Consider the following 23,947-nt stretch of genomic DNA (forward strand, 5'->3'; position numbering starts at 1 on the left):
ATTTTTAACCTCTGTTTATGGGCCTTGAGAGAGCAGGCTTTAATCATAACAATGTTTCATCCTGGCCACAGTTTGGGTCAGCGCTTTCTTTGAAAGTGTTAGAACAATGATGTAGCAGTTAGGCGAGAGAAAAAGTTTCCACAGCTGTTCATTATGAAAACAGGATCTTGTTATCAGCTGTTTCTGGGAGCAGACTGTATTTCTGATGAGCCCAAGAGGAGCTGAGCCCCAGTGCTGTTCACTCATGGCTGAGGCCTAACAAGCATTTGTCAGATCACAGCGCTGCCTGGAAAGGGAGCAGGGGATGCACCACCATAGAGCAGGGTGAAAGAACCAGAAGGGCAGCTACTCTCCATCTGCTGCCTTTATTCCCCTTGTTTCCATGACTGTATTAATGGCATGAATAAAGATGGGAGTGTGTAGCACCTTAGTTTCATGTGAGGGAACAGTTTCAGAAGTTTAAATGTATGAATTTTAAAGGGCTTAAAGATGTGAACTTTGAAAATGGTCTGACAGTCATGATGCTACAACTATATGCAGCAATTTTGGTGCCTTTAAGAAATACTGAAGAGAAACTAAAGGTCACAAGCCTCAGCTGATCAGTTCTTGAAGCTGCATTCTTGAAATAAAAGAATAAAAGGCTCCTTCTAAAATGGAAGCTTTCAGCAATGCTGTGTATAACTGAACTGGTAATCTTCCAGTCATGGATTTAGTAGTAAAAAGAAGTATTTCTTCACTATAAATAACCACACTCACCACTTTATATTCTTACTCTTAAATAGTACTTTGCTTATTGCCAGAGAGCTTTTAGCACAAATTACAAGTCAAACCCTAATAAATTTCCTCTGGTTTATGCAAGCAGTATTCACCTACAGCAGATTTGAGTATATCTAGGTGTGGAGATTCCACCAACTGTCTGAGCAACCTGACCCAGCATTTGACCACTTCTAGTTTAAACTGGTTTTTGCTTAAATATGATTTCCTGTATTCCAGTATTTTGCCCAACTGGACCCCACTGAGTCTTAATCCATCTTTATATCCTGCAGTGATGCATGGCCTCTGCCTCATCCACAGACTGCTCTATGATCTCATTAGGTTTTTGCCCTGATTAATGATTCCTACTCCCCTTGAGCTTTCCAGAAACACTCCATAAATAGGAACTTCTGATGCCTAACCAAGGGCACAAGAGATAAGCAGCCATCCCCAATAGTCTTGAAACATCCCGGAAACATAGCCAGTGGAACAGTATTATTATTACTGGGCTTTTGAAGAATTTGAGTCATTACTTACAGCCAGGATGAAGATTAACCGATGTCTAAAGTCTATCATCTTGCAATCCTATAAACGATGCTCCTAAGTAAGGCTCTTTTCACCCTCCTGAGCCACAGCAGGCTCCTCTGAGTGGAATATTTCCCACAGCTGACCAACTCGAGGGTTTGTGATACTCAGAGGATCAATGCCAAAAGCTGACAATGGGGCCTGGGCTGATAGTTCCCCACAGTGATTAAGCCTCAACCCTCACTTGTAACCTCCCTCTAAAAAATCCTTTTTCTGTTTCTCTGTTTCTGCTGCATCTCTTCTGTATTTTATTTCTTTTTTCTTCTGTATTTTTATTCTTGGATTTCTCAGCCTCCTTTGGACTGAATTCTTTTGGGATCCTCCCTCGTGGGGAGCCCTGCTTATCTCAGTTCTTAGGATTCGAAGAAAACTCCCAAGCTCGTTAGAATCTTGTTTCTTGTGTTTATTAGAAGATCATCACAAAACTTAACAGATCTCTCCAGGCTGGCTATACAAGGTTAATCTTTGCAATCTGGTACATTTCTTTCTTCTGATGGTACAAACAAGACCTTGTGGCACACTTCATGTCTGATGCACAAAATGGCCCCGAAATACACAGTTCTTTTATCTTTATACCTATTTTTACCCAATTAACAATAGACACATATATTATTTTTCTTAATGACCCAATGACCCATCACCTCTGTGATGCACTGTGGCATTTTCTATCCAATCACTTACTATTACCCAAAAACCTCTAGGAGAAGAACATGAAGAAGAAAGAAGAAGGGACAAGAGGCAACACCCTAAATCCTCCATCTTGTCTCCTGTTCTCTAAACTAACTTTTTCACCCAGTGACTTAAAAAAATTTTCTAATTTACACACTTACACTTTTAGCTTTTTCCATCTAACTTTAACATTTGTTTTCATGTATCACCATGAAAACATGCTCATAAATTTCATATTATATGAAATTCAGTGTTTTTCTGGATCTTATAACTAAGTATCAGAAACAAGGGCACACATTCTGTATTCCAGACTCCAACATCACTCCTTCAAAAAAGCAAAAGGTACTCATACAATATGAGTATTTCACTGAACTCAAGGGGAACTTCAGTAGGTATCTTTATTTTTGTATGTATACACATATCCGTCAATTAATTTAAACACCCTGTAGCACATACAGTGTAAGCGTTGCCATCTCAGATCTATAATTAAGTTATTGTTGAGAAAATCCTATGGAATCTCTTCATAAATGTTAAACTAGTCAATGATTGAGTGCTGCCAAGTCCTTTACAGATAATCAAAGTCCATAACTAAGACTGGACTCAATCCTACTCTGTCAGGAGTTTGGAAAGCTATGGTGTCCCATCTGTAGGGAGAAGAAAGCAGTCTAGATTCATAGATGCTTATGGCTGAACAGAATCACAAAAGCCAGAGGACCCTCAAAATTCCATGCTTAGCATGGAAATTGGTATGTAAGTCCCTGATCTCCTAGCCACACCAGTGGGGTTTGGATAAAGGAAAGGGAGAGAGGGGGAGAGGGAGAGGTTGATCCAGCTGATTGTGGTATCCAGGTCCTGGGGTACATGTGTACCTGAGCTTCATGGAGTCATGGGCATAACACAGAACCCCATTCCTGTGCCTGCTCCGTACTGTGTTGTGCTTTATTTCCAGAAGCCAGAACAAGGATATTTGGTCCTGGAAAAGTGCTGCCCTCTTTTTGTATGTCCCCATCTCAATCCATGTCTTGTTCTTGCTCAGTGTGTAATTACCAACAAACCTTATCTTCTATGCTCCTACAAAAGTAGAGGGGTCCTCTTTGAACCTCATGACTCAGCAGGCAGTCCCACTCACCCTTCTGCATTCTCCATCTCTGTAAATAATTTTAGATTGATCCTAATTCAATTTTCCTTTTTATGCTTCATCTCTCTAGTAAGTAATAGAGTGAAACTTACCATCAAACTATTTAAAGTCATGCTTTTTTGAATTTATATTAAACCTGCTTTTGCTAATAATTTTGACAGTGATTGGTTAAGCAACCTAAACCACTCATGACATACACTTCCTCTTCCATCAGGTGTGTGTACACAAGGTTAAGACCCTCCTGAGCATTCTCTTCTCCAGGAAGAGTAATTGCAGCTCCAGCTCTTCTATCACAGATGCTTCTCCAGCATTTCCATCCAGATCTTGTCTGCTTTCAGATCTGGAGCTCTGGCAGGAAGTCAAGCTAGCTGCTTTTGTATAACCTTTATAACTTCTCTCATAAGAGTTACAGAGATAGTAACTGTAACCATAACCTGTTACAACTATTTCATTAGTTTAACACATTGCCCTAGTCTAGACTTAGTAACTTACGAGTTTTACTCTGAGTTAGTGACAAGTCATTTGAAAGTAAGAGAGGGTAATAAATCATTATGTCATTTGCTTGGAGAGAGGGCATTTTGTCAGAATAGATAATCTTCCATTTTTTTATAAAGCAAACTTCTTGTTGCTTTAGTCTTTGCTGTTTAACAACATGAAGAGAGTACCTTAATTTCCTACAGCTGTCTTGAAAACCTTTACTACATTTAGTGCTATAAATGCATAACTTGTTGGCTGAATAACACCATTTCACTTAAGATATTTTAATGTAGCACACTGTAAGGCAGTGTGTTACAGCATTTCTAGTTGGCTTGTCTAGAGCAAACTACATTAATAACTCCTAAGTTTACATCATCTTGCAGAGATGTAAACAGCAGAATTTGTGCTGTAACATTAAAAAGAGCCTATTCTGCTGCTTTTTTAAAAAAATAAAATCTGATGCATAAGCTAAAGAAAATTATTTTAATTAATACAAGGCTTTTTAATTAATAATTTTTGATTTTATAAAAACTCCTCTGTAGAAGACAGGTTGTAAAATGATAGTTCCAGTGAATTGAAATGTGCTTCTTATATAGCAGAATGGACTCAAATATTAAAAACCAAGCAAAAAATAATCACAAAATAAAAGTTTATTACTACTTCAAAACATTTCAAAAGCAGCCCAGACAGTACTAAAAAAAAAGAAAAAATTAACACAGTAACAAGACTAAGGTACAATACTACGCAATAGCAATACAACTTTCATAAGGTTTATAAACAGGATATCACTAGTTTAGAAAACATCTAACACCACATTTGTGGAAATAAATCTAAAGTGTATCCCCATAGTAATATTTTAGAACAGTCACTTAGAAGCAAGGAAGCTGAAACTTAGGCCAATTTGTTGCTAATAGTGTCAATGACATTGTAAATTATCAATCTGATTACTGACATTTACAAATGAGATGGTACAAAACAGCAGCAAGGTTGGACATAATTTGAAATAAGTTAAAGCGCTTTTGAAATAAGATGTATACACTTTCATGCGAAGGACTATGAAACAGGAGAACAGCAAACAAGAATTCTGCATTGAATTGAAATTGACCAAGAGAGAACATGGGAGAAGCAGTACAAGACAGACATTTGAACAAATATTAGATTCAAGTACAAAACCATTTACCATTTAAGTGCAAGGCTGAAGTCACAAATTAATGTTCATTAAACTCTATTCCTAGACTAAATAAAGCTCAAAAATAATACTGCCTGCTTTCACTGTACACACATAGTTCCACAGCATGTTGTAATAACATTTGGTACAAATCTGTATAAAGTTGATGTTTTAATCATTCGTTGCTGGTGCAATAGGATCTTTAAAATTGTTGAAGAGTTTGATGTTAATAAGACAGTTAATATTCCCCAAGGTAAAACACTCCAGTCAATATAGTTGTCATACACGTTTCCTTACGTAAGTGTAACAGAATTAATAAAGTATCGAACTACTGTTCCTGTGGGACAATCAGTACAGCAATAAAAACTAATACTTAAAGTATTTTGATTTTTTGCTACTCTGAACTTACTGGAGAAAGATTGATGCCAAAGAATTTGTTGTAGAAATAAAGTGTGTCCTTTGGTTCAAAGTACTGCTATGATCACTGTTAGAACAGTGTCCATTTTTCAAGACTGTACTGGTTATTGGAATTTCTAATTGCACCACAACTGCCCACATTCTGTTTGTAAAAGTCTGTTCATCAGCTATTATCCCAGGCACCCCAGATTTATGGAGGTATCTATTTAAGGGTATACTTTTAACATATGAATTTAAGTTCAGTATTTAGAACTGACTTACTGAAATGAGATCAGAAATTTTACTGTTCTCAGCAGAAACCAAAACTATCCTAATATCATAATCTCATAATATTTATGTATTTACTCTGCAAATGTCTCAAAAGAAAGATACTAATTGAAATCATTCCAACTTAGCCATGAAAAGTAAAAGCCAGGTGAGTGAAATGACCTTCCCATGAACGGTTTTCCAACCTCACCAGGAATAGAAGTGATAAACATACATATCGAAAATTAAAGAGCTAGAAGTAATAAAAATTACTGGGGCTCATAAGTAAAAGGATCCTTAACTTTTTCAAAATGGATACATTTGTATCAATTGAAGGACTGAGAAGAATACTCTTCAGTAAAGCTTGCCCTAAAAACAGAAGATGAGTCGCAATACACTGTATACAACAACTCTATTTTAGGCCACCAGTCCTCAAAAATCCCCAATTCTTAGCAATGCAATAGCTGTGGTTTTGTGCCACTTTTTTTTTTTTTTTTTTAGACAAGTAATCTCAGCAATAAAAGAGAAGCCATACAGAAAATAACAAAAGTTTTGTTTTATGTGCTTTATATAAAAATCTTTATGAGTTTTAGAAATGCTTAAGGTTCACTTGAATATGTTTACACACAATCAGGAAAGACCTTGAATATTTATTGGTCATGGGGTTCATAACAAGTATTTGTATGTACATTGATAAGATACTATAGCTACATGCAATAGTTCAAGAAACCCAGATTTAACTCAGTAATCTCACTCATCCCGAATCTGAAGTTTAGGTAACACAGTTTTTTTAAAATGCTTATTTATTTTTTTTTATATTTTTTCTTTTTTTCACATTGTTCTTAACAGATTAAAAAGGAGCATGGTACTTCATCACCTGAAAAAAACAGTGAGAATGTATCTTATATAGTTAAAATATCTTAAAAATAGAGTTTAAGTGTGTAAGCATAAAAATCCAAAACTCAGATTCTTACATTACTTCCATAAAGGGAGGAAATTTAAGACAGCAACTATTCAAGTGAACTTGGTGCCTCTGTTTTTGAGACACCGTGAAAGACTAGTTCACGCATCTTGGAAAAGGCATATGCAGGACAAAAAGCGGTGTACTTTCCTCTTCTCAGAATCATTGTTCTTTTATTTCTAGTTTTTAGCCTATTACAAAAGCAGCTGCATTTATTGGAAAGAGACACATAGCGAACTAAGGCTAACTTAGTTTGTGTGACAAGTGAAATACACGGTTTGCCAAGAGAACCTCAGAAGGGAAATAAGCATGAAAATCTGGGTTTATTCCTGTCTGCATACAGCAAAGTTTGGTTGCTGCTTTTAAGAAAAGTCATCAACTGGGAAGCTATCATCCCAGGAATTACACTCAAGTTAGAAAATGAAAGTGGGACTCAGAAGTATTTGCAAGGTATCACCCACTAACTCCTAAAGGCATAGAGGTTTGGCAAACAAGCATTTGCTGAAATACCCACTAATACGCACACTAATGAATATCACAACCACCTGAAATGTCAGTGCTCACAGGAGTCACACACCTGGAAGACACAACATTTTAACAGTTACCCCACAGCACCAGCCAAGTATTTGGAAAACACAAAGAACCACTTCCATTCGGACCAAAACAAGAGCAAGAGTTGTAATATCCTTTACCTGTAATTCAACAAGTAATCACCTATCCACTCAACACATGCAAGTATTTAGGAAGGCAATTCAAATGATTCCATATGGAGGCTTCATTCCATACACTCTGGAAAAACTTGGGCTTATCAAAATGCTTGCTTTGGAAGATAGAAATAGTTTACTGTATAGGCATCTCTTTGCTCAAGAAATCTGTTATCAGGAAGCACTGTAGCAGACAGTGCAGACGCTCCACTGCATTCTACTGACTCAGTGGTTTCAAGTGATTCTCATGAAAGACAAGTGCTGCTCACGTTGCAGTGATCTACTGAGCTACACCTTCCTGCACATTTTGAGACCTAGAATGAAGAATCTTACATTTTAATCTCTTAAGCCTGTGGGAAGAGAACAAGAAACAATGAAGGATTTTTCTTGTTCTGCTTTTCTCCACAGTGGAGAACACAAAGTTATTTAAAAAAAAAATAATATCTTGAGTGATGTCCAGTGACATGGAAGTCCATAGCAATTTGAGGAACCTTGACAGGCCCAGAATTTCACACTGCATTTTCCTTCCATGACTGCTACCTCAAATATACAAACTGTTCCTTTTGATAGCACAACTGTATTTTTTCACCATGTATCCTTTATGAAGAGAGAAGACTGGCTATTTACTTTCATACTATGTAGAAGTTCAATTTCTAGTGGTCAAATTTAAAAAACAAACCAAGCAAAACTTGAGGAAAGAACTTGGGTTCTTGCTGAACCCAAGAGGAAATCCAACCCAGAATTTTAAACACGTGTGCCCTGTGGCAGATATGGTGCAGCTACACCCTAATGTTTTACACAAAATAGCCTTGTTATAAATAGATACATTATCATGATTTGATTTTTATGCTGGCTTTCCTTTTTTCTTGGGTGGACCTTTGTAGCCTTTGGCCTTTCTTCTCAAGTTTCTCCGATCTACAATGGGTACCTCGATTTCTGCTTCCTCAGAGCTGCTGTCAGCAGCCCGCTCTGCCACTGTCTGCGTGTAGTGATCCGTCTGCTCAGCAGGCTCTTCTGAGGGCTCTTCCAACTGGTTCTTCTGTGCTTCCTGTCCAGAAGGCTGCTGAAAAGAAACACCCTCAAGTTCAACCATTACCAAAGAGCTCTGACTCATGGCAGCAGGGGCCTCCTGTGCGTTGTTCCCTGCTTCCTCATTTTGATCTTCTAATGAGGAAGGTAAGTTTTCAGAAACAGATTCTTCTGTGGCTTCAGCTACTACAGAGTTGGGCAGGCCATTGTCAGAAGGCTCTTCCTTTGATGCTGAAGCAGCTGCATTTTCAGCGCTGGCCTTTTCAGATTCTTGCTGTTCTTCAGTGCCCTCCTTCTCTACAGATGTAGCTTCTTCAGTCAGCACTTCTGAATCATTTTCATTTAAAACCTACAGGTGGAGGGTGCCAAAACAATCAAGAGGGCAATTAGCTGAAGATAAAAGACACTGAACAGCTACTGTCCCTAGCTATCAACCTCAGCGGATAGTTCAGCATTCAGTGGGCTCTTAATTTTCCCCACGTAACTTGACAAAACAGTCCTCTTTTTTGCACAAGACTATTTTGTGACTTGTATTTCATATCCAGAGTTGCTCTCCAATTTTCAGATTGTTCAAAAGAGTTGAATAATTTGAGGTACAGAAAAAGCACTCTGATATTAATCCCAAAGGAAAAAATTATTTTAGACAAATACAATTATTGTTTTGTTAGCATATCTACTAACAAATCTGCTTTTGCACTATAAACAAAAAAAAAACCAAACAGTAGAACCTTTGTTCTGAAAGCAAAGGCATTTTAGCAGTAGTTAATTATTTCTACACTTCATCATGCAAGAATTGCTAGACAAAATAAGTATGTGGCTTTTCACTCTTAGCAAACCAGTATTTTAGCGAGAAACAGCAGTTTCATGACAGTGAAGGCAAACTGCTGCAAACATATCTTTCTTTTGGGTATCACATGCACATAGGTCCCACTTCAGCATATTGAAAAAGAAATGTTAGAGTATTCTCCCTACGGATTTACATAATCTATCTTAATGATTGCTTCTCCCACTAATTTCATGCATTGTTAGGGGCTACTTTCTGTTATTTAACAAAAGAAAAAAACCCCCTCAAAATACATACACTTTGAAGTAAAAAATGACTTCACATTTTGTTTTAGTTCTCTCACCTTCTCTGATTCAATGTCTTCTGAAGGTTTTGCTGGATTTCTGTTATTTAACAAAAGGGGCTACTTTCTGTTATTTAACAAAAGAAAAAAAACCCCTCAAAATACATACACTTTGAAGTAAAAAATGACTTCACATTTTGTTTTAGTTCTCTCACCTTCTCTGATTCAATGTCTTCTGAAGGTTTTGCTGGAGTATCAAGGGTTAATGGAAAAAACTGTGTTACAGGTTCTTTTCCTTGATTTTCAGACAGCAATTTTGATTCTCCACTTGGAACTTCATTTACTGTCTCCCCTTCAGCCATGAGTGAGGTCTTACCAGTTTCTTCAGCTACCTCACCATTAAGAGGTTCTGATGGCATTTCCTAAAAAAAATAAATCACGTTTTTAAGTCAAGATTATGTCCAGCTACTGTTCCCCAGCACTAATGGGTGTACATGTGATCTATATTTGCATTTTAATGTGAGAAGCGGATAGCTTGGATATCTGGAATTGTATACTAAGAAGGCAGAATTTAATGCAGATTAGCTAACTTAGCCAGACTATTAGTCTGTCGTTGTCACCTGCACTAAATATATGACCATAGCTTACAGTTAGGAGCCAAGACAGAAGTTTTTAATGCATCTCTCATGCCTGCTACAGTCCTTCCTTGAACCCGACATGTGTAAGGTCCACTTTCTCATCCAGCAGTAAGAACATAAAACCCTGAGGACATTGCTAGGCACAAAGAATATTCAGAAATTTAAGTTCAAGTTGCTAAAAAAGTGAAGAAAAAAGCCAGATTTAAAGTTGATGTTTAAATCCAACAGGCAAGTTTTAAGTGGAGAAGTAAAAAGAGCCAATAGAAGTCACTAAAGCATACCAGCTTGTGACTTCTTCAAAAAGTTGTTTGTTTTTTTTTTTTTAGTAGAGATGCTGAGTCAGATCTCGACTTTATCCAAGTTCTCTGGAATTTCTTATTAGGAGAAATCAATGAAGTAAATTAGGACGGTAGACAAGCTAGAAATTCACCTTACTGAAAATCCTATAAATGCTGTTGTTCAAAATATGTACGGTGAAATATTCCTTGAAACTAATTCTATACTAGCCTTAACTTCTCAGATACACCTCTTAATGAAGCCCTGGTGTGAAAAATCAAAGAGCTGAGAGTCACATGGAGCAAGGTAGCAATGACCATAATTAGCAGAAACTGTTTCTGTGTTCCAAACTTATCTGCTATTGCTATCCCATCCAGCTCACCTCCGTCTCACTTTGTTTTTCAGAGGGTGATACATGCATTTCCGCTTCTAATACAGACTGGCCCTCGTTTTCAACAATTATTTCCTCATCCTTCTCAACAGTATCCACCTTAGGCACTTCTACTAAGTCTTCAGAGCTTTCAGATGTGTGGGCAAGAAGTTCCGGCCTGTAGCAGGTATTAAGATATATCTTTTAGATTAATACATAATTTTGGTGAACTCTGCAGGGAAATTCTTTCATAACCAATTATGTAGTGCATGTTTGGCACGGGAAATGTGAGTCAAGGAAACTAAATGCACCTAAAAATGGCTAATTCCTCATTAGGAAATGAAAACAGTATCAACTAAGAAAACTGCTTTGGCAATTATAAAATGATATCTCACTTCAATTTTATGGGAAAGAAATCTGAAATTCCCTTTATGTTTGTTATTTTAAATTTAGAAAGTGATGCATCTTGTGTAACAACAGCCCCTCATTGGCTTAATTTTGCAAGGCCCAAAATTAGACAGTCAGTATCAGGTTAGTCCTCTCACATATGAACTAGCCAATTATCAGTAGTAACAGCATTTCTTAAGCTGTGGCAGCATCAAACTGTAACCAGCTTAGAGCAGCACACTGGCCGTGCAGCACAGCAATACAATAGCAGTAATTCCAGAGAGCAATTTAAACACAAAAATTAGGCAGTACCTAGTTGAAGGGCTCAACTGCACAAAGAAAACCCCCACAACTAATTCTGTTTAAAGTAACCTCATGAAACAAGCTTGAGTGATTTCCTAGAAAATAATCAAGTTCTTTTCAGTTTGTGAAAAGAGGCTTTGGGGGTTGAAGGGGGGTTCTTTGGGAGAGAATGAGAGGAAGACATACACATGCAGCAGGGTGGGGTGGGCACGAGTGTGTGTCTATGAGGGAGGGAGGGGCTATTTATTTACTTAAAATAGATACTCTGAATGGAAAGCCAGTGCAAATTATTACTCCAAGCCCTGTCCTGTAAGAACAGTTACGGCACACAAGTCATACTACTGTTCACATCTGATGACTGTTGCACAGGCTAACATCATTTAAACTGGGTTTTGGGTTCTTTTCAGGATGTTAGATGAGATATGATGGTTTAAAACATTGTCTGGCAAAGGGCTTTCCTTTGCAGACATGGCTCCCTGTAACACTTCTTATTAGCTGACAAGCAGTAACTAGCTCCCAAGCTGAACAGTCAGACCATATTTTACTGCAATTTATCAACCATGACAAGAAGTTAGGAAGGGATACCTCCTCGAAGAGGAGTATTAACACAGAGTATTATGGATACAAGTCCAAATATATTATCTTAAGAAACTATGCTGTGAACACAAATATTTTTACCATTGTACACATTCAGTTACAACAGGACAATTTCAGCCTTCAGCCTTTTCCTATTATTTCTAGTATCTACTGAGCTTTCATGAGTACTACACTTCAGTGCCACCCTCTTCAAATGATTCCTCACTTTTCTTTCTTCCTTTCCTACATTAGGTTTTACTTTTAGTAATTTTAAAATCAAGCAAGTAAAACAGGAAGAAAGGAGAAGAAATACCAGTTGCACACTCTGAGACACTAATGTAGTTTGTGACTGCCCAAGCAACAAAATAAGAAATCAGTAAAAATGGGCTCCTGGTACCTGCTTTTGGACACTTGAACAGCATTTTCCTCATCTCGTTGAGAAGTTTCAAGTCCAGGTTCCTGTCTATTTTTATTTATCCTCTGACGTTTTAAATTACTGCTTCGTGTCCAGATGGAAACAGGAGTTACATTAGGGTCTTAGGAGAATAACACCCAAAAAAAAAAAAAAAATAAATTAAAATTTAAGTGAACAAATTCAGCCTACGATCTACATACAACCTCCCCACCCAAAATAGTTCATTAAAGAAATCAAATGCCACTAAAACAGCATTTCATTGTGGTACTTTTTTTCTGAATAGTATCTTTACCAAGACCCATAACATTTTTATCTTAATTCCTCTAAAAGGTATAGGAGTTGAGTCTCAGAACTTTAGAGGAAAGCATGTGTTTGTATCCATTCTACAGACAAATGAAGTAACACAGAAAGCTGTAAAATAGCCTGCAAAACTATTGATCTAGAGTAACTGCAATACTGATAATGAATAATGAATTAATTTTTACCTTCAGATGTGCTTGCATGGACATCTGTTGATTCTTTACCTTTTAGAGAGTCAGCCTGTGAAGCAAAAGCAAATGTTATTCTAAAATTCTCTGAATTGACTAAAATACCTTCATAATCCTACCTATGACTGCAGCTTTCTAGAGCACCATTTCATAGTAATGATCCTATGAAATAGGAGCTACTGTAATTCTTAATTTATATCTAAGCCTCCTGTCTCAACAGATTTAATATTTCTTCAAAGTTATCTTTATGTCATGGATGACTTGTTTTTCTGTGTTTTACTTCTGGCCTCAATGTAGAATATAAGATTTGAAAGTGAACTGTCACTATGAACAATACTACCAAGATTTTTTACTAACAGTTCTGTTTATAACAAGTGTCCACATAATTCAATTGTAGGAGCCTTTTTCTGTTTGCTTCCCCTTTCTATATAAACCCAAGGAACTACATGGCAGCAGTTGGCAAAATTTAATTGCAGTCTTACGTGTATACTTGTATTCTATTCTATAGTTTTATCTTCATCATGACATCAAACAGAATATGGCAATTCATGTGAAAAAAACAGGAAAAAACAGTACTTGGTGATTTATCAGTAATTCAGCTTACATGCATGGTCAGCACAAGAGGTCGCTTAGATCCCTCTCCCTAGAGTTTTTTTTGTCTCCTGTTTCTCCACACAATCCCAATACCTTTTTTTCTGCAAGTTAGCTGAGGATTCAGCACTTGATACAGTAGAGTAAGCACAAGCTCTACACATTACAAAATAAAATTATGTATATTCTTTTCTCTTAGCTGCTAGTAATAATCTGGAACAGCAATTATCAGCATCCTGGTCCACTTTTCCAGCCTCACTTCCAATACTGCGGAAGAAGGCTGGCAAAAAGTGGCCATGTCTACATTCTGCTATTCAAAGTAGTTTCAAATGAGTATTAAATATATAAGAATTTCTAAACTGACAAAAAATTATTCTAGAATCAAAATGCACAAAATAAGGAACACTAAGTAAAAGGTGAAAATTAAAGCTGAGGAATGTTTTTTCATGGTTTGGGGAAAGGTAGGGTATTTTATTTTCTTATTTTCAAACCATTGCATAACTAGTTATAGATACTGCAGATGACAATTTTAGAGCTGCCAGCAGTTTTACCAAGCTATGAGGAGCTGGACCACTTTGGTATCTACTGTCTTTTCCTCTGGAGAAAGGCAAGAGGCAGGGCTCAACTTAACTCACAGCAAAAAAATCAAAATAATTACTATCACTCTGCTATTTTCTCCAAGTATATCCATATAGCTCTATAACCAAAACATGTAAGTTTTTAGATCATTTTACTGATATGATCATTATTGGAATCTATTTAAAACTCAGAAATTAAGCTAGAGACACTGTTACAAATGAAAGACAACTAAGAGCAATTGCCTCTGGTCATTGAGAGATTAAAAACAACATCACTTTTCTGTCACTTTTGCTTTAGGAAATACTAATTTTATCAATTGGGAAAACCTGACTTAAATTACAAATCTAAAGTTTAAATATTACTATCCAAGAGTACTGATTTAGCCATTATTTCCCATTTTTAATTAAAGCACTGATTGCTATGAAAGCATGGTCATGTTAACAACACATCTTACTTAATGTGTTAACAACACATTAAGTCCTTAAAGCATGCAAATCCATGCTCATGGTATTTGGAGCTATAAATGCTTGTCGAGCACATTCTGTGTGGCTTCAGAATACAAATGAAATGAAGCAATGTTCATAATATTTAATGACCCAAATATATTCATGACCACATGTCCATGAGCAGCTGTAATCTGGTTGCTATATCAAATAAGTGCAATGAAAGCTGCGGTCTTTTTTGCATGGGCAGCGTATGACTCTCCATGTGAACTTAACATCAGCCATTGTGTTGAACTGTGACATGGATATGTACCTCTAAAACCACTCTAAACAGCTTAATCTCAGAGACAGATTAAATACTTTCCCTTATGTAATCTGCTAGTAAATGGCTCAAATTGCAGACCCTGACAGCTGTGGCACAGACTCTCTACATGCATGGGGAAATCCCACCTGCCCACAAAAAAAACCCCAGAAACAAACAACAAAAAAAGCCAAAACCAAAAATCAAACCAAAACCAAACAAAAAATCAAATCAAAAAACCACCAATCCATCTTACTCATTAGCATTACATCACTGAGAAGCATTACATCCACATAGAAAGTAGTAGCAAAACCCTTTATCTTTTATATACATTATGGGAAATTCAGTTGTAATGATATGGGCAAAAATAATTTCTCATAACTGGTTTTTCAGTTACAATACAATCAAAAAGAAGAGGTAACAGACTGTGTACCTACACTTAGCTGTGTTTCTACCACAGTCCTTGGTCCACTTGCTTCAGATACTGCAGACTGACAAAAATTATCCTCTGCTTGCACATTCTTATTTTCCTTCTTTGAGGCCTCTGCTGTGAAGATTTAAAAAGGGAAACAGAAAAAATTATAGTACCTCTATATAACAACTGTTTGTTCTGCTGTCAGCTGGGATAGCGTTACTTTTCTTCCTAGTAGCTCATACTGTGCTCTGTCTTGAATCTAGTGTGAGATAACACATTCATGTTTTAGTTGTGCCAAATAGGGGTTACCCTAATTCGAGGACTTTTCATTTCCTTATGCTGAGTGAGCAGGTGCACAAGAAGCTGGAGAGGAGACACAGCCAAGACAACTGAACAAAGGAATATTACGTACCACATTGTTAAGCCCAGTATATGAACTGGGAGGGGCTAATCACTGCAACTGCATTGTGTTCTGCATCAGAGAGAACTGCATCAGTTCTCCCGCGTGAGTTTTATTTTTCTGGTTTTGTTGTGTCCCTTCTCATTACACTTATTATACTATGCTTCTGTTTAATTTGATTTCAATTATTAAACTGTTCCTGTCTCCATCCAGAGTTTTTACACTTTTTTCAGATTCTCCTCCCCACCCCACTAAGGGGAGAACAAGCAGCTGTGTGGCACTTAGTTGCTTGTCAGATGTGAAGGAAGGGTCTTCAAGGAAGACATTCCATGTCACCCAGGCAAGTGGACCACCATGGAGAGAGAGGTGTCTAGTACTTGAGGGAGCTAGCTGTGCTGGAGATGGTTTGTTATGAGATAAAGAATGTGCAGTTGTACACAGATCTAGACAAAATCCAAGGCACGTAACACACATGGTAAATATTTGTATATGTAGAACACCATCCTCATGTGCCAACTCATTTGCATTAATGACCCAGAGAGATGAGGAAGTACCCATAGTGGATGAAATGGTTTGCTAATTCTGGGAATACAAAAAAAATCTCTCTTCTTACCTATGGACTTGCCTCTCAGTTGCAAAAAAATCTGTTCAAAAAGTATGAAAAACAGCTCCGGGAGTTCCAGCAACAAAAAGAAGACAGACTACTCCCCACCTATATAGACAACTACCTCAGCTATTAAGAGAGCATTCTTTTGCTCAAGAAAGAGGATAAAGAGTACACACAATGTTTTTTCAAATCCTGTGGGACCACAGAAAGGATATGAAAAAATGAGATGGAAAATCCACCTCCACCCTAGAGGCATGGGCATGTGAACTGCAAGGAAAAACAATCACAAATGTGGATTCTTCCAGGAAAATTGCTACAGCAGTCTCCAGTAGGCAATTCTCCAGACAGAGTGGAATGGCTGATCTTACTCCTGATTCTATGGTAAAAAATTCTAATCCTTTTTCACAAGAAAAGGGTGGAGAATTCCATATCCAGTACTAGAGAGCCCTGCCTCCTGTCAATGGAAGAAGAGGATCAGTTATGTTACTGGAATATGAGGATCCAGTGACCTAGAATGTCAAACCCACAAGAGTATAAGGCTCTAATAGACATTAATGCACAGTGTGCTATAATGCCATCCATGCTATAGAAGGGAAGAGCCCATTTGTAGCTCTGGAGTGCCAGGGGGATCACAGCAGCTGACTATATTGGAGGCTGAGACTAGCCTGACTGTAATGAGTGGCAAAAGCATGACACTGTGACTGGCCCAGAGTGTCTGTGCATCTTTGGTAAAGACTGTTTCAGAAGAGGATTTCAAGGACCAAAAAGAGTGTCATTGGGCTTTCACTACAGCTGCCTTGGAGACAGGGAAATTAAGCATCTGACTGCCTGGCATTTTCTCTCAGAGGACCCTTCTGCTGTGGGGCTGTTGAAGAGTAACAGTCACTACCACAATGATGCACCAGCAGAAATATTGCATCAACTAGATTGCCCAGCAATCTTGAATGTGATCAAGGACTGGCCTGAAAAGATTTTGGAATATCACTAGGAAGGTGACCCCTACTGAAGAGGACTCACTGTGTAACAAATTACCAGAAAATGAGAAGAAATATGCCTTATTTACTGATAGTTCTGTCACATTGTAGGAAAGGATCAGAGATCGAGTCTCCTACAACAAGTCAGTGAAGGAGAAGGTGAATCAAGTGATTGATTGCAGAGGTGAAGGCCACCCAGCTGCCTTCAGACTTGTTGAATGAGGAAAATGGCCAATATTTTAGCTCTATATTGACTTGTGCAGTGGCAAATGCCCTGAGGGGTGGTTACAGCAGTGGAAGCAGAGCAACTGGCAGCAAAAAGGTAAGGCCATCTGAGCTGCCACATTGTGACAAGATACTGCTGTCTAGGTGGAGATCCTGGTTGTCAAAGTACCTTGCGTAGAGACTAATGCACCCAAGAAACGGGCCACAGAGGAACAGCAGAACAGCCAGAAAGTGCAACAGACTGCTGAGATCGAAGGGACTCAGGTGGATCAGAACTGTCAATATAAGGGAAAATTATTTCTACTCGGTGCACCCATGACACCTCAGATAATCGAGGATGAAGTGCAAATTATCAGTGGACACATGATCCAGGGGCAGACTCAACCATGGACACAATTGCCCAGATTATCCACTAATGTGAAACGTGCACTGTAATTAAACAAACCAAGTGTTTAAAGCCTCTCTAGTATGGAGAATGACAACTGAAATAGAAATATGGGGAGACTGGGCAGACAGACTATATTACACTCCCACAAAACTCCAAGGAAAATGTCACATGCTTAGAAATGGTGGAAGCACCAACTACAGCGGAGAGAACATAGCCTGAACACCATGCCACCACCAGGAACCATGGCCCTTAAGAAGATGCCAGAGTGTCCCAGAAATTCCAGAATGAGATACTGGGTTTAATTTCCTAAACAACATCATAGACAACTGGGTGAAAGACCATGGCATTGAGTGGGAATATCACACTCTCTGTCATGCAACAGCTTCCAGAAAAATGAAAGGATACAACAGACTGTCACCCGTTTATCCTTGACCAGTGGGTGGCAGGCCCTTCAAACATTGGGACACACATTTAGCAGAAGCCACCTGTTAAGTAAACACTAGGGAATCTGACAGTCAGTCTGGCATGGCACAGTCCAAACTTTTACACATTGTAGAAAGGGATAAATTTCCTGTAATGTGTGTTATTATGCAGGGGCAAACAGTCTGCATTATTCCTGCTTCAGGAAAAAGCAAAATAATTTGTGGAACTGAGTTTGCTCAGGCACCCGTGTCCACTTAGCTGGTAATGCAAGAAGATGGGGCAGTCCATTGAATTCCTTATGGTGATTTGATTTTGGGTGAGAGTAGCCAATAAATAAAATTGCATTATGTTAATTGTCATAGAACACTTTACACCATCTCTTTCATGGTTACATGTCCATCACTGACCCGGGTACCTCACAGCACCTGTTTTTACCATTCTGAATTTGGGGATCTGAACCCAATCCCCATTCAATTGTCATATGAAGGGTATTACAGTAAAAATCATCCAGACTAGTGAAGAATTAACTTTGTGAAACTGAAAAAGTGCAGTTGTGACAGGAGCAGAACTGGCTCCAGCATGCAACAATCCAACTTGATGCAACATCTTTTCTGTCCTGGTAGACTGTTACAATAGATGGAACTCAAAGCCATGGACTAAAGGAATGCAACAGACATTTTAGAGGAATGGCCCACAGACTAAGGCAATGATACATGTGTATGATGTATATCAGAAGACAAGAAAGGAAATGGTGTACTGCAAAGAACAGAATTTGGGTATGACATAAAAGATACAGAAAATAAGGAGTGGATATCATCCTGCTTTCAGAAGGGATAGAAATAATTTTCTTCCTAGTAGCCGGCACAGTGCTGCATTTTGAATTTAGTGTGAGAATAATGTTGATAATACACTGTTCATTGCTGCTGAGTAGTGTGTTTACCCATGTCAAGGACTTTTCAGTTTCCCATGCTTTGCCAGTAAGCAGATGCGCAAGAAGCTGGAAGGTACCATAGCTAGAACAGCTGACCACAGGGATATTCCACAACACAGAACATCATGTTCAGTATATAAACTGGGCACAGTTAGCTACAAAGGGCACTTGAGAATTGGCTCAGCATCTGTCAGCAGGTAGTGAACAACTGCCCTGAGCAGTTTCTCTGTCCCAGGTTTTACTTCTCTGTTTTTGTCTCCCTTTTCATTATATTTATTATATTTTATCTTACTTTAATTATTAAACTGTTCTTATCTCAACCCACAGGTTTTAGGGTTTTTTTCAGACTCTCCATCTCATCCCATTGGGGGAAGAGAGGGTGAACAAGCAGCTGCATGGTACTTAGCTGCCAGATGGAGTTAAAAAATGACACCATTCCAAACATGATCTCACAGATTGCAAGACAAATAGAAATCTCTCTGCTGGTTTCTACACAGCATTCATAGAAGTAACTCTTGTACAGTATTTGTTCAACTTTTACAAAGTGTCAGAAAACAGCAAAACAAAGCATCCATACCTTTAATTTTGAGATCTTCCTTTTGCACTATAGACATAATAGACTTTCTCTGGAACCAATCTCCTGCTCCTTCCACTTGCCACAAAAGGTTTTTATCCCCAGGGTACTTCTCAAGGTATTGCTTACAAGCTGTGCAAACACAACACTATTATATATACTATATACTCAGCTATACCTCAGTTTTTCAAGTTTATCTGAAATTTCGCAATCTACCATCATACACAAACAACAACAAAACCGTTTTACAAAATAGTCAAGTCTGAAATTAACAATACTGCTTTACCCTTTCTTAATATCAGTTTAAATACTTTCCATTATTAACTTAAACTGCAAACAAAGATGAATGGGATTTTATTCTTTTCCTGGTACCCATCTGAGATTTGCAAATTCACTAGTCACTGTTCTGCCAACTACAAGACCCAACTCAGGACAGAAGGGTTCTTAAGCAGAGGACATAGTCAAGTGCTTTTTGTCACCATACACTGCAGTAGACAGTGTGACAAGCACTCTCTGGGAGTGTTAACATGTTACCATTGAATGGTTATTAATCACTTTTCACTTCTAGAATATTTTCTGCATTGCTGTCCTTCCAGCTCTATTCTCTTTATACCTGCATCAAGCAAGGTGAAGAGGCATGCATGCTTTGACATTATTCTTTCATAACTGCTAGAAAAACAACCATTTTTCACCTGGTTCACTATTAATGCAGTTTCAGAGCACAAGATCCCCCACTGTGTCATTTCTTGACTACAGAAATGAATTAGTCATTAAATTCTGCTCAAGTAATTTTCCTGGTTGAAGCCTAACAAATCAGGTCTTAACAGATCCAGTGTCAGACTGTGGTGTTTGGAAAAGCAGAAAATTTCTGCTGGTTAAGGAGGCCAGATACAAATATTCATAAAAGGACCCCTGGCAATTGGCCTAAGAAGGAACACACCCTGAGAAACAGGCCAAAAGAAATGTGCTTCTTGTCTGAACATAGCCCCAAGAACATAGTTTCCAGAATTCATGTCATTTTCTACATTACACAGTCCCCTAAGGTTGCTAATGGAAGAACCATATGTTTGCCTTATATTTTAGAACTGTGCCTTCTGATAATGCAAATTAAAGCAGAGCCTAATATGACCTCTTCACCAGAAGTTCAGAGAAAGCATGACTTAAGCAACCTCATGAGGTTTAGGTGTGAGCAAGAAAAGAGTGCTACAAAGCAGATATGCATTAGATCACAGAAACACCTGAGCACATTCTACAGGCTTGGTGGGGATACTGGACAGTGGTAAACTTCACAGGAGCAGAAAGCCAACAGAGTTCAAATAATCTAGTTTTACATAGAGGATTAAAAATTGAATGAGGAACTACTTCATTTTAAACAAAACAGGATTTTTAGCCATCACCAAAGTGCAGAAAATTTAATGTAGAACCTGAGGATGAGGTCACAAACATAGAGCTTGAATGACAATACTCATTTGGACACGTAAAGAAACCACAAAGAAAATCAGAAGAAAAAGTTAAAGAGCTTGCCTGTATACATGAAGGATGACAGTGGATATCGTAGGCCAAGAGGCTCCTCAGTAAAAGAATCCACAAAATCTTCCAACATCATTAGCCCAGAGTCTTTCCCACGATGTTTCTTTCTAACAAACATTGTGTCTAACACTGGCAACTTACATTTCTGTTTAAGAAGAGAGCTACAAACACTTCCTGAAATAATCAGAGGAAAAAAATATCCATCAGTATGGATGACATAACTGCATGCTGACTGACGGGATTTTAGTATATTTAAATAAATACTTTTATAAATTATAAAAATTCCAAACTATATAATAGTAAATAAAAGTAAGTAAAGCTATAAAAATAATTTTCAACTTTATTTAAAATAAATGATTTCTATTAGTCATTTATTTGTGCAAGCTTCATAAGGTTACCAAGGTACATAGAATAATACAACAGAAAAAGTCTGTAGTACCAGAAAAGAATAGACAAGACAGAGAGGAAAGGCTCACGTCAAAATCTCACTATATGGTTCCATATGAAAACTACAGTAAAAATGAAGCTGAAAGACGGAGGAGGGAATAGGAGACAAAAAATATATTTAATTACATTTTTATGCTGATTATATGACTTCTCAGGACAAATATGAAAACTAATTCACTTCTTGCTTAAAGACTGAAACAATGATTCCAGTTTTTAAATGAAGATAAAAAAATGCTAGGACATTTTACTGAAATTGTCCCATAAACAACATATTATCCTAAATGGAACAAACATGGAACAGATGGTCACAACACATAGGTACTTCAGTATAAGAGGATCCCAAGGATAGCTATGAACTCAGTGGTGAAAAAGGGATGGCATATAATGGCATTATGACAGTCCAATAACAGACAATCCATTTTAAGGCCCCTCAGTGAATCTATGCCAAAGAGGTGCCCACTTCTCTAACAAGGCCAATGAGAAACACAGTGGGCTATACAACCCAGTTAGTCTTTGTGACCTTGTATTTTTAGGACCCATGAACATACTTATTTTAGGGCCACAAAATCAATCAGAGGGCTGGGGCATCTCTTGCATGAGGAAAGGTGAAGAAAGCTGGGGCTCAGCCTGGAGAAGAGAAGGCTCCAGCATGACATAACTGTGGCCTTTCAGCACTTGAAAGGAGCCTACATGAGAGCTGGAGTGCAACTTTTTACAAGGTCATGTAGTGATTGGATAAGTGGCAGTGGCCTTAAGCCAAAGGAGGGTAGATTTAGATCAGGTATTACAAAAAAATTCTTCACTTTGAGGGTGGTGAAGCTGTGGGACAGATTACCCAAAGAAGGTGTGAATACCCCATCCCATGTTCATGCCAGGCTGGATAGGGTCTTGGTCTAGTGGAAGGTGCCCCTGCCCATGGCAGGCAGATTGAAACTAGATGGTCTTTAATGGTCCGTTCCTACCAAAATCATTCTATGATTCTATTACTATTTTCATTTTTCATGCAAGGGAAACTTGAGCAGAGAGGTTACATTACTTGGGTACTCTTTGGGATGCTTGAAGAGCTCCACCACTCTTCAAAGCATTTGTTTACAGATCTGCATACAGAGCGGTCTTTTCCACATAGGCTACTAATATGGAGAATACAACACACAAACATGGGTGAAATTTTGAAAATGTTTTGAAAGAAAAACCTTCAGTTTTTGCTAACTCAAGACAAGCACAGTCTAATCCATCTGCAAACAATTGTTCTATAGTAGAAAAAGCTGTCGGGTAGATAAAATTTTTTATGGTTTTAAATATGTTTTGTAAATACGAAGAAATCTAAGAACCTAAATTGCTAAAGCATGAAAGTATTTCAGCTTGAGTTTTCAACAGCCACCTGATCTCTTATGACTGCAGAACACCAACTCAATTAGGCCTGCAAGGCTTATAAAGCCTACTAATACAGTATTCTTCAAACAAGCTATCTTCTCCCCTTTTACCGCCCAAATCCCACAGTCCTCAAGTGCTGCTTTACCTGTAGGTTTAACAGAATAGAATCCAATAGCCTCTCCTTTTTTCCACATGATCTTAGCATAATGGTTGCTACCATGACAGAGAAAGGGGGTCTCATTTCTTTCCATTTCTTGCGTTCGATAGATAATTCGATTCAGAACATAGAGAACAACTCTCTCTCCAACAGACTTCACCTAAGGGAACACAGAAAAAAACATTTCTGAAGACTGGTCAGATTAGTTAATACCCACACATGAGAGACCTTATTTAACACAGCTGCAGACAGATTTCAAGGGAAGGCTGTAAGTGCTAAAGCAGGGTGATTCTTTGAGGTTTGTTACAAGGCAAGAAGATGCTCAGAAGCTGTGACAGATAGGTTGGACAAATCACAACCATAGAAGATATTCTACATCTTCAATGTCACTCCCAATCCAATGCATAAAATCTGGGAGAAGGGCAGTGGAGTGAGAACATTATGCTCTAACTTAAAACTATTTTTGTACTTAAGAAACAATCACCAAATGCAATAGCAGTACATCAGCTTCAGAATTCCCAGGCTAGCAGGTAACTGAAGTCTTACAAAGGAGAAATGATGAGCCTCAGGGTGGCAGGACTTGGCACACTCAATCACACCTGATAGAGTGGCAGGCAACAGGACACGATGCAGTGAAAAAACTTGTTAAAACAGTTTCTGTGGCATGAAATAAGGAATTCAATATCCTTTTCTCTGTCCTACAGGGTTTCTTTTATATATGAAATTTGAGTTCACCACTATTCTACTTATTGTGAAGAAGGACGAACCATGATCTCTTCCAATGCTTAGTCTCAGCTACCTCCCTTGTAAAAGACTCAGCTTTCCTGATTTTCTTACCGTGAAGAAACATGTGGAAAGCCAGGCTACATGCCAAACTCCCTACAGAAAATTTTAAAAATTGCAAAAATCAAAAATGAACGC

The 23,947-nt window shown here is 38.0% G+C and overlaps 1 protein-coding gene across 8 annotated transcripts in view; it reads right to left on the minus strand.

The window, feature by feature from the left end:
• Window positions 1-4,254: 4,254 nt before the first annotated feature.
• Window positions 4,255-23,947, minus strand: part of FAM169A (family with sequence similarity 169 member A) — a 42,768-nt gene continuing 23,075 nt past the window's right edge. For 4 of the 8 annotated variants that reach the window (XM_086866734.1, XM_086866737.1, XM_023943644.2 and 1 more), the window contains exons 5-13: window positions 23,015-23,186; window positions 21,043-21,222; window positions 19,522-19,650; window positions 15,019-15,125; window positions 12,665-12,719; window positions 12,162-12,300; window positions 10,511-10,676; window positions 9,430-9,636; window positions 4,255-8,496 (exon numbers count right to left, since the gene is read on the minus strand). In XM_086866734.1, coding sequence (XP_086722860.1) covers window positions 7,963-8,496; window positions 9,430-9,636; window positions 10,511-10,676; window positions 12,162-12,300; window positions 12,665-12,719; window positions 15,019-15,125; window positions 19,522-19,650; window positions 21,043-21,222; window positions 23,015-23,186 — 1,689 coding nt within the window. In that variant the 3' untranslated portion in view covers window positions 4,255-7,962. Of the gene's footprint in view, window positions 8,497-9,429; window positions 9,637-10,510; window positions 10,677-12,161; window positions 12,301-12,664; window positions 12,720-15,018; window positions 15,129-19,521; window positions 19,651-21,042; window positions 21,223-23,014; window positions 23,187-23,947 lie in introns of all 8 variants that reach the window. The other 4 variants (XM_086866733.1, XM_086866735.1, XM_086866732.1 and 1 more) reach the window with 1 other exon arrangement.

Source organism: Cyanistes caeruleus, chromosome Z, assembly GCF_971803275.1.
Source record: "Cyanistes caeruleus chromosome Z, bCyaCae1.hap1.1, whole genome shotgun sequence".
NCBI classification, from domain to species: Eukaryota; Metazoa; Chordata; class Aves; order Passeriformes; family Paridae; genus Cyanistes; species Cyanistes caeruleus.